This window comes from Mus caroli, chromosome 5 (genome assembly GCF_900094665.2).
Source record: "Mus caroli chromosome 5, CAROLI_EIJ_v1.1, whole genome shotgun sequence".
Lineage (NCBI taxonomy): Eukaryota > Metazoa > Chordata > Mammalia > Rodentia > Muridae > Mus > Mus caroli.
In genome coordinates, this window is record NC_034574.1 from 135,635,689 (window position 1) to 135,646,796 (window position 11,108).

At 52.4% G+C, this 11,108-nt stretch overlaps 1 protein-coding gene across 1 annotated transcript; it reads right to left on the reverse strand.

The window, feature by feature from the left end:
* Positions 1–2,748: 2,748 nt before the first annotated feature.
* On the reverse strand, positions 2,749–6,363 carry Actb (actin beta). Its single transcript, XM_021163894.2, has 6 exons — positions 6,256–6,363; positions 5,175–5,303; positions 4,848–5,087; positions 3,951–4,389; positions 3,680–3,861; positions 2,749–3,554 (listed from the first exon to the last, which is right to left on the reverse strand). The coding sequence occupies exons 2-6, from the start codon at positions 5,295–5,297 to the stop codon at positions 3,411–3,413; spliced, it is 1,128 nt and encodes a 375-aa protein (XP_021019553.1). The 5' UTR covers positions 5,298–5,303; positions 6,256–6,363; the 3' UTR covers positions 2,749–3,410.
* Between the last annotated feature and the right edge of the window lie 4,745 nt (positions 6,364–11,108).

Sequence of the window (11,108 nt, forward strand, 5' to 3'; positions counted from 1 at the left end):
TGGTTGTGAGCCACCATGTGGTTGCTGGGATTTGAACTCTGGACCTTCGGAAGAGCAGTCCGGTGCTCTTACCCACTGAGCCATCTCACCAGCCCCTTTTTTTGGTTTTTCAAGACAGGGTTTCTCTGTATAGCCCTGGGTGTCCTGGAACTCACTCTGTGTACCAGGCTGACCTCGAACTCAGAAATCTGCCTGCCTCTGCCTCCCGAGTGCTGGGATTAAAGGCGTACGCCACTGCGGCCAGCACACCCGCACATTTTGTTGGACAATAAGTGACAGTGAGGATCTAGTCCGTGGTGTGGGCTGTAAACGGTTCCTGCCCTCTCTGTTGGGTGACTCCCAGCTGGTCAAATGCAGTGTGCACTGGGAGGGCCACCTTTCCACTCGGCCCTACCATTTGACCTTCTTCTGTTGCTAAAGGGATGGATGCTCTCCCAGCCTGCTCTCCCTAGCCTGGCTTGTGTTGGGTTCTTGCCACGATCACTGTGAGGCTGAGCAGATGCCTCTGTCGTCTTTACGGGGCTCCATGAAGGAAGATCTGGAATCCCACCTGCATTGGCACAACTTTTGGGTGGCCTATAGGAGGAGTGTGGGATTCAAGTATTCAAAGGTGAGTATTAGGGTCAGAACTGCCTCATGGGGGATCCAGTGACCTGAAAAGACCAGAGTCAACTGGGATAGAATCTGCAAAGGTGAAACTGCCCTCTTGCAGATGGAGGAGGGAACACAGAACAGAAACTGCCGATTATAGAACAAAATTTCACATTTCTGGAAAGCAAAGAATCAAGAGTGGGGGAAACGCTTGCTTATTAGACCACTCACCAGGACTTTGTTTGTTTGTTTTTGTTTTGAGACAATGGCCCCATGTAGCCCAGGCTGGCCTCTAATTCACTATGTAGCCAAGGATGACCTAGGCAAGATCTCTGTCAACTGAACTGCAGCTATTGTTATTGCTATAGTACTGGAGGTTTGGGGGAAGCATTCAGGAGCTGGAGGCAGGACGGGGAAAGGGTTGAAGGTAGACTTCTCTGAGATGTGTGAGGTGTGAGGACCTGGTACTGACACAACCTCATGTCAAAAAAAAAAAAAAAAAAAAAAAAAGCTATGCACAGTGACAGGCTTTGTTGGAGCCTGGCCTTGAATAGCCAGTTTGCCTGCTGGACCCAGGAGGAAAGGGGGCGGAGCCAGAGGCTGCACTGGATGCTGTGAAGGCTGCGCTTGGGATCCTTTAATGGCAAAGATGGAAGGCGCATCAGCTGCTGCTGGTGTGTCCATTTCTCAAATGGCGACTTGGCAACCAACCTGTGCCCTGTTCTGTCCTACGGGGAGGTAGTGTTTTGTCTCCCAGCTTTGTCCCCAGTCAACCCTAGATTTCCACCAACACTTGCACTGTCTGGCCTGGTCGCCTTCTTCATCTCTCTCTGTATTACCTGGGCCTCTGTTTCCTTTTGTCTCTTTTGCAGCAAGGTCTCACTATGCAGTTCTGGCTGTCCTGGAACTTACTACATAGAGCAGGGTGACCTTGAACTCACACATCCACCTGCCTCAAGTATTGGGACTAGAGGTGTGCACTATTGTGCCCAGCCTGATGGGGAAAAAAAGAAAAAGAAATCAAATTTCTTGGGTTTTGTTATCACTTGAGGTAGCTTATTTAGGGTTGGCATAAGGACTTTTGTTTGAGGCGGTGTCTCATCTATCCCAGGCTGACCTCAAACTCAGTATGTAGATAGGGATGGCCTTGTAACTCCTCCTGCATTCACCTCTGAAATACCAGATTTATGGACTCATTAACCCAGGGACTCATTTTATAGTCCAAGCTGACCTCAGCCTGGCTCAGCCTCAGATGACAGGTATCCACATCTGGCCCTTGAACTTTGGTCTACACTGAGACCACATCCCACAGAATTATCCCAGTGCTCTTTAGCACGGCCTCTGCTCTCTCCGGATTTGGTCATGAACCTTAGCCTTTAACAGCTAAGCCCCAAACCTGTTTGTGTAAGCACTTGCCTTCCCTTAAGGACTCATAATGCTCAATGTATAGTGATATTGGAGGCTTCCTGAAGGCAGGTGAACATCTGGTTTGGTTTCTGTGTTGCCCATGTGATTGCCTGGGTGGGTGGGGGAAGGGCTAGTTGTATGGATTGGAAGATGGACTGATAGGTGTGTATAGCTGACAGATGGAGATGACTAGGACTCTTAACCAACAACAGTGGTCTTCTCTGCACGTGTGAACAAATGACCCCAGTCAAAGCTAACTTATGTCACCCAAGTCCAAAGATCACAACTGACAGGCTGGAGCTGCCATGTGGAAGGGACTGATTTCCTCTGAGGTGAGCCTCAGTCCCAGGCTCTCAAAACATTAACCAGGGAAAATGCCTATCCCTGGGAAGGAAGCCATAGGCTTCACACCCTCCTGCAGTCAGTCACAGCTCTGGGAAGGGAAGGGCAGCTTGAGACTAGCAGAGGGGCTTGAAACCCAGTTATGCAGATGGGGGCAAAGGGTGTGGACACCCCTAGGTTGAGGAAGGTAGCAGCCAACTTGGCCTAGGTTTCTGGAGGCTGGAGGAGCACCTTTTCAACTCTCCCTGGAGATAGTCCCTGAAGGTGGGGTTCATTAAAGGGCCTGTAGCCCTCCCACTAGATACCATGAGGTAAGGCCTAGCCCACCCTAGATCCCTGCCCCCAAGTAAGAGATCCGCACCCACCCAACCTGTTCCCCACACCCAGCAAAGCCACAGAGCCACAAGCTGTTTGTAAGGTGTGCACTTTTATTGGTCTCAAGTCAGTGTACAGGCCAGCCCTGGCTGCCTCAACACCTCAACCCCCTCCCAGGGAGACCAAAGCCTTCATACATCAAGTTGGGGAGACAAAAAAAAAAAAAAAAGGGAGGCCTTAACCCCTAGGCCACCCAGAAATTAAAAACAAAAGTATTAAGGCGGAAGATTTAAAAAAATTTTTGCAGTACATAATTTACACAGAAGCAATGCTGTCACCTTCCCCAGGGTGGACTCAGGGCGTGGACTCGACCATCCTCCTCTTAGGAGTGGGGGTGGCTTTTGGGAGGGTGAGGGACTTCCTGTAACCACTTTATTTCATGGATACTTGGAATGACTATTAAAAAAAGACAAAACCAAAAAAAACAATGTACAAAGTCCTCAGCCACATTGTAGAACTTTGGGGGATATTTGCTCCAACCCACTGCTGTCGCCTTCACCGTTCCAGTTTTTAAATCCTGAGTCAAAAGCGCCAAAACAAAACAAAAAAACTTAAAAAAAAAAAAACTTTTTAAAAAAAATTAAAAAAAAAAAAAAACAAAAACAAAGCCATGCCAATGTTGTCTTTTTTTTTTTTCTGCGCAAGTTAGGTTTTGTCAAAGAAAGGGTGTAAAACGCAGCTCAGTAACAGTCCGCCTAGAAGCACTTGCGGTGCACGATGGAGGGGCCGGACTCATCGTACTCCTGCTTGCTGATCCACATCTGCTGGAAGGTGGACAGTGAGGCCAGGATGGAGCCACCGATCCACACAGAGTACTTGCGCTCAGGAGGAGCAATGATCTGAAGAAAGCAAGACACAATGGTGAGTGGTGAGCCCTCTGGGTTCTGGGATTCCCCTTAAGCCTAGAAGGTGGCTCTGACAACCACAGGGCCCACCCTCACCGAGCTAAGGATGCTTAGCTTACCTTGATCTTCATGGTGCTAGGAGCCAGAGCAGTAATCTCCTTCTGCATCCTGTCAGCAATGCCTGGGTACATGGTGGTACCACCAGACAGCACTGTGTTGGCATAGAGGTCTTTACGGATGTCGACGTCACACTTCATGATGGAATTGAATGTAGTTTCATGGATGCCACAGGATTCCATACCTGAGAGGAAGAGTGACAGAAATCAGACTTAACTTGTACTATGGCCTCAGGAGTTGATCACCCTTAGATGGGACTAGACTACAACTTACCCAAGAAGGAAGGCTGGAAAAGAGCCTCAGGGCACCGGAACCGCTCATTGCCAATAGTGATGACCTGGCCGTCAGGCAGCTCATAGCTCTTCTCCAGGGAAGAGGAGGATGCGGCAGTGGCCATCTCCTGCTCGAAGTCTAGGGCAACATAGCACAGCTTCTCTTTGATGTCACGCACGATTTCCCTCTCAGCTGTGGTGGTGAAGCTGTAGCCACGCTCGGTCAGGATCTTCATGAGGTAGTCTGTCAGGTCCCGGCCAGCCAGGTCCAGACGCAGGATGGCGTGAGGGAGAGCATAGCCCTCGTAGATGGGCACAGTGTGGGTGACCCCGTCTCCGGAGTCCATCACAATGCCAGTGGTACGACCAGAGGCATACAGGGACAGCACAGCCTGGATGGCTACGTACATGGCTGGGGTGTTGAAGGTCTCAAACATGATCTGTAGAGAAAAATATATAATGTTGTCAAGTTCCAAAAGCCACAAGAAACACTCAGGGCAGGTGAAACTGTATGGATAGATCTGAGACATGCAAGGAGTGCAAGAACACAGCTAAGTTCAGTGTGCTGGGAGTCTCAGGACAGGGGCTCCACTTAGACCTACTGTTGATGCATCTACTCAATACACACTCCAAGGCCACTTATCACCAGCCTCATTAGCTTTGTCACACGGGCCATTGTTAGTACCTAAACCCACAGCACTGTAGGGTTTAAACACCTAGTCAGAAAGGCAATCGAGAGAAAAAAAGACCTCGTCTGGGAAAGAGCAGAAACTGCAAAGATCCAAGGGAGACTCAGCTCATAGAAGGGAGTCCTATGGGAGAACGGCAGAAGAAAGACAATTGAGAAAGGGCGTGGCTGAGAAGCTGGCCAAAGAGAAGGGTCACCCGGGATACTGACCTGGGTCATCTTTTCACGGTTGGCCTTAGGGTTCAGGGGGGCCTCGGTGAGCAGCACAGGGTGCTCCTCAGGGGCCACACGCAGCTCATTGTAGAAGGTGTGGTGCCAGATTTTCTCCATGTCGTCCCAGTTGGTGACAATGCCATGTTCAATGGGGTACTTCAGGGTCAGGATACCTCTCTTGCTCTGGGCCTCGTCACCCACGTAGGAGTCCTTCTGACCCATACCGACCATCACACCCTGCGGAGGGGAACAGCCTTCTTAGCACCGGCATCGACCCCCAAGAAAACCCCAGGCTTGCCACTCCCAAAGTAACAGGTCACTTACCTGGTGCCTAGGGCGGCCCACGATGGAGGGGAATACAGCCCGGGGAGCATCGTCGCCCGCGAAGCCGGCTTTGCACATGCCGGAGCCGTTGTCGACGACGAGCGCAGCGATATCGTCATCCATGGCGAACTATCAAGACACAAAAGAAGGCTATAGTCACCTCGGGGCCGCCAAGAGCAGTCGCTGCCGCCCTGCCCACTTCCGGCAAGCCGCGGGCTCGAGCCACCAGGGGGCGCGCGCCCAAGCTCAGGGGACAAAGGAAGCGCAGGCCGGCCGCATTATTACCATAAAAGGCAAACGCTGGCCCGGAGGCGGACCCAGGGCAGGAAGCCAGACCTCCGCCCCCTCCACAAACGGGCGCAGGCTCCGCCTACACTGCGCCGACCGGAGGCTTGTGCGCGCGCGGGAGGCGACCACACCCAGCAGGAAGCGCAAACAAGGCGCCCGTGCCACTGTGACCCCGCCCCTTCCGGACAACGGCCCCGCCCTCGCCCAACCCCAGGCAGCCGCGCTCCCAGCCTCAATACGCACGCGCAGCTCTAACTCGGAAGAGGGGGAGAGGAAGAGCTCCCTCCCTAGCGCACACGCGCCTCGATGCCCAGTGATAGAGAGCGCACGCGCAGTGGCATCCCAGCCCCCACCCGGCCGAGCCGGCCCCGCCGCGCCCGCCCGCCAGCCCGGCAAGCCGAATAGGCAAACCGGTTTGGACAAAGACTCAGAGGCCATTGAGGCGTGATCGTAGCGTCTGTTTCCCAATACTGTGTACCCTCAAGATGGACCTATACGGCTTTTAACACCCGCAAGCCGCACCGGCTCATCAAATGCCCACACCGCGACCCTAGTGTGTCCCCAAGCCCCGCGCACCGAGCGGGAGCGGGCCCACCAGTGTCTAAACCGCGGGAATGCGGCTGCAAAGAGTCTACACGCTAGGCGTAAAGTTGGCTGTGCCGGTGTCCGCTCCGCGGCCCGGCACCACCCTCCATCCACCCATGGTGTCCGTTCTGAGTGATCCTCAGGACCCTGCAGTGAGGTACTAGCCACGAAAGAGCGGAGGCCCGCTGGGCCCGGCGTCCCTGCTTACCTGGTGGCGGGTGTGGACCGGCAACGAAGAAGCTGCAAGGAAGCTGTGCTCGCGGGTGGACGCGACTCGACAGTGGCTGCGCGTTGCGCCGCCGGGTTTTATAGGACGCCACAGCGGCCACTCGAGCCATAAAAGGCAACTTTCGGAACGGCGGGCGCTGATTGGCTCCGCGTCGCTCACTCACAGGCCTCGCCGCACAGTGCAGCATTTTTTTACCCCCTCTCCCCTCCTTTTGCAAAAAAAAAAAAAAAAAAAAAAAAAAAAAAAAAAAAAAAAAAAAAAAAAAAAAAAAAAAAAAAAAAAAAAAGGAGAGGGGAGAGGAGGGGAAGAAAAAAAAAAAAAAAAAAAAAGAGCGAGAGAGAAAGCGAGATTGAGGAAGAGGATGAAGAGTTTTGGCGATGGGTGCTGGCTCCGTAGGCCCAGATGTACAGGAATAGCCTCCGCCCTTGTGGACACTGCCCCATTCAATGTCTCGGTTACTAGGCCTGCATTCTGGGGGTCACCCACCCACCCCAGGACCTTCTGGGTGTGGATGTCACGTGAATATCGAGCACTTAAGTGGGCGAGGGTCAGCATCGAGACCCGGACCCTATTTGTGTGGCCTCTTGTTTGAGGGACACGCGGGACCTGGATTGAATGGACAGAGAGTCACTCCCCCTTGCTAGCAATTGCAAGCAATAGCTGGAAAGCCAGATCCGGGGGCCCCTTCTGCTATGGTTCTAATTTGCTAGGTGTGTTGGGGTACAACTTGGAAGCAGAACTCTGGTTGGAGAGGTTTTCATGGATCTTGACCACTTAGAGACTCAAGGCCATCCTATCCCAAGGATAGGGCAAGCCCCAGTGGTCCAATAACTGGAGATGTTGCAAGAAGATGCCTCCAGATATCCCCTGCCCCGGATCTAGAAAGGAACTGTGCTCAATAGAACAAACAAAACTTCTCATGGAGTCAGGCACTTTTGGAGGACTGCCTGATCACACCCAGGCAAGACTAAGCCTGGGCCGTTAGCTAGTGTCTCTGGGTGACTGCCAGACATCGCTGGGCTGGGGCCCACCATCTATCCTCTATTTATTATGTGCAGCCACAGCTGAGTTGTGCACTAGTCCATCTGCCAGCCGTGGGGATTCTGGGAGTGACAAACTGCTCAGGAAAAAGTTGGTGGTCACCGGAGCCCCAAATCCTCCAGAGAGAAGCAGCCCCTGTTCTCCTCACCTAAGTAGGAGTGTTCTACTCAGCAAGCCAGCTATTTGGCTGAGAGCTACACATGGGGTCAGGGTTGAGGGCCGGATCCCTCAGCTTAGTTTAGAAGGACAGGCACCTTTTGGGAGAGTGTGACAGAAAGCTGGATTTAGGCAAGAAGGGTGCTTCAGGTGAGATGCTCTGGGCCTGCAGTGCCTCAGTGCATGCATAGTTAGGTGTTCACTGGCTCACAAAGTGTAGGTGTTGAAACCAAAGAAGGCTTCATCCATATATGGACTACAGTGGCCAGCTTCCTTGTTCTAGGCTGGTGGTAGGGCATTTTGAAGTTGCTGAGGCCTTGTCTGGAAGGGGTGACCATCACCCCAACATATGCTGTGAACTGGAAACACACCCCTAGGCTCAGAGCTACTTTGTCTATCCCACAAAAAAAAAAAAAAAAAAAAAAAGATTTGACAAAAGTCTTCTGCAGTCACCAACCCTGAGAGAACTTTCCCAGGCAGTCTCCTCCCTGCCTCCGGGGGACGGGACTGCCCTGGCCCTGGCCTTGTATCTCTCAGTTGCTCAGGCAGTTTGCCAGCTGCCTGAGGACCTGCCAGTCCTGCAAGTCACAGGTGGGGGTGGGGCAGGGCAAATGCTGCCTGTCAATAAGGAGAGTCCAGAGTGTTCCCAGTGCAAGGGAGAAAGATGCCATCAGCCATCGGGTGCAGGATGTGGAGGGAGCCTCTTGGGTGACACCAGACAGCTTTACTAGGTTAGAGCAGACCCGATTCCCAGGCAGGACCTGTGTTGCCACTTTGTCACCTCTCAGTCCTGGGACTGGTCAAGGGGCAGGCACCTCAGCCCCACCCGACCTCTGAAACAATTCTGGTCTGTCTTGTCTGCAACGATCATTTTCCAGTGTTCTCTTTCACATTCTTGGGGGTGGCGGGGGTGGGGGTGGGGTGGGAGAATTTCTCTTGGTTTTTGGAAATTGAGGGTCGGAGGTTGTTTTTAACAGGGTCTCAGGTAGCCTAGGCTGCTCTCAGATTTGATATGTAGTGGAGTATAGACTTGAACTGATCCTTCTGCCTTTACATCCCTACATCCCGAGTGTTGTGATTACAGGCATATATCACCATGCCCAGCTTCTTTGTTTGAAACAGTGGCTCCCTATGTAGCCCAGGCTGGCCTCAAACTCCTGCTCTTCCTGCCTCGGCTTCCTGTGTGCTTATGAAGACAGTCATGGTGCCTGTTCAGGCTAGTATTAATAACTCGGCACCTCCCCCAGCCCCGAGGACATAAAACAAGCCAGCCCTTTGAGGGGCTCCATCACCCCCCCCCACTTCCTTCCACTAACACACGCACACGCACACACTGAGGGGCTCTGTTCTGTGGAATGAATGAGAGATCGTCTGGGTGTCCTCAGCCCTGACAAAGGAGAGGCCCCTGAGAGGCCGGCAGAGGTGGAGGGGGCCTCAGCTGTTAAGTTTGGGGTGCAGACAGGAGACGGAAAGCACAGAACAGGGTGGGGGTGGGGAAACGAGGAAGTGGAGGAAGGGGAAGGCAGAGGAAGTGAAGCTGGTCTTCTCCAGAGAACTTTGCCCTCACAAAGAGCTGTCACTGTTACTTGTCAGGCACCCAGCAGGCAGCCACAGCCTGGCCCAGAGCGTGCATGGGTGACACCTGTAGCTTTAGTGCATTTCCCCCTACAAGGGTCCCCTTCCCTGCAAAGCCTTGGGACGAGAGAATATTTACAACCTAATTCAAGGCCCACTCTCTGATCCTCCTCTCAGAAGCCATATGTCACTTCTCCTGGGGACATTCAAGCCCAGCTGGCCAGGAAGACCCTAAGCTGCACATTTTCAAGTGAGAAATTGAGGAAGAGGGGAACTTCCTGTCACAGTAGCAGGAGCTCTGTCCAAGAGGGCGGGTCCCTGCAGACAGCAGGATGTCAGTAAGGCACCAAATGAATGAGGGAGGGCCTGGAACGTTCCAGAAAACATACTCCCTCTTTACAGGTTCAGAAAACTGAGATGGGCCTGACAGAGCACCCAGTGCTTTAAAATCCAGCCATAACGCCTCTGTACTCAGGGGCCCCTGAGCTAACAGCCTGCCCTCTGCCTCACAGGGCCCCTCCCTCAGTAAAGTGGCCTCTGGAATGTCCCCGGGGACTAGGTCCAAGGACTGCTCCAAAGTTGGAATTCCTGGCCCCACCTCCTCCTTAGTACATACATATTTCTATCTCTCAGCGTTCAATGAGGGCATGCCAAAGGCCCTGGTCATACGTAGGGTACCACGGGAAAAGTCTACTGGCTGCCTGCTTGCAGGGCCACTTCACCCATGCTCTGATGACCCTGACTCCCACAGGGCTTTTCCCTACAGGAGGTTTGTCCAGGAGTGTGGGTTCCTCCAGCTGATTAACTTCTCAGCCTTTGGGGCCAGCTTCAGGCTGCCCTCTCCAGGCCCAGAGAGCAAGTGATCAGGGAAGATGACCCAGAAAAAGAATAGCCTGGGGCCAAAGCAGAAGGCCCTTTCCTCCCAAACAGCTGCGGACTTACTCAGTTACCATACCTGCTGCCTGCCTACTCAGCAGCCAAGAGGCTCTGTTCTGAGCAGAGGGAGTAAAGCAAAGCAAGCATGTGCCTTGAGATAGCCCTGAAAGAACGTTCGCTGGTTCCGGGAAGGAAACAAAGATTTACTTAGGGAAGTCTCCCCCCCCGAGTTAGGTAGCTCAGTGGACAAAGGCGCTTGCTTCCTTACTGAGTTTAACCTCTGGAAACCACATGGTGGAAGGAGAAAACCAACTCCCTCAGTGGCCCTCTGATCTCCACATTAAAATCACACCACGCATTCCCCACCACACCCACACCCACCCACCCACCCACCGCCACACACAAATAAATGGAGGGGTCTTGTTTATTTGTTTTTTGTTATTGTGTGTGTGTGTTTGAGACTTCTTTTTTCCTTTTTTGGGAAGGGGAGTTTGCCTCCCTCCCAATTTTTGAAGATTTATTTATTTCATACATATGAGTACACTGCAGCTGTCTTCAGACAGAAGAGGGCATCAGATCCCATTACAGATGGCTGTGAGCCAGCATGTGGTGGCTGGGAATTGAACTCAGGACTTCTAGAAGAGCAGTCAGTGCTCTTAACCACTGAGCCATCTCTCCAGCCCCAAGATAGGGTTTTTTTTTTTATGTGGCCTTGGCTATCCTGGAACTAGCTCTGTAGATCAGGCTAGCCTTGAACTCAAGAAGGCCATCCTGCTTCTACTTCCTGACTGTTGGGATCAAAGGTGTGCGCCACCATTGCCCAGCCTAAAATATTTTAAAAGGTTTATGTATTACTTTCACTTAGGTGTACCTGTGTGTGCCTGCAGGAGTTTATGTGTAGCACGTGAATGCAGGTGCCAAACCCAGTTGAAACCCACCTCATGTGGATGCTGGGAACAGAATTCAGGTCCTCTGCAAGAGCAGTAAGTGTTCCTAACCACTGAGGCATCTTAACTTCTGACCTAGAACTCTTGATCCCCAGCATCACGGGGAACGGTACGACACTCAGTTTACACAGTGATGAATTCTGAGCGTGTGTAGAGGGGGCTGTGTACATGTGATAGCTTGAAGAGTCAGGTCTCTTCACCTTGTGGGTCACCAGGGATCATCAGGCTTGGTGGTAA

Coding starts and splice junctions, on each gene's coding strand:
- Actb (XM_021163894.2), bottom strand. CDS start 5,297: ATGGATGACGATATCGCTGCGCTCGTCGTCGACAACGGCTCCGGCATG. Junction 5,088..5,174: donor TGGGCCGCCCTAGGCACCAG/GTAAGTGACCTG, acceptor TCCCCTCCGCAG/GGTGTGATGGTCGGTATGGG. Junction 3,555..3,679: donor CTAGCACCATGAAGATCAAG/GTAAGCTAAGCA, acceptor TGCTTTCTTCAG/ATCATTGCTCCTCCTGAGCG.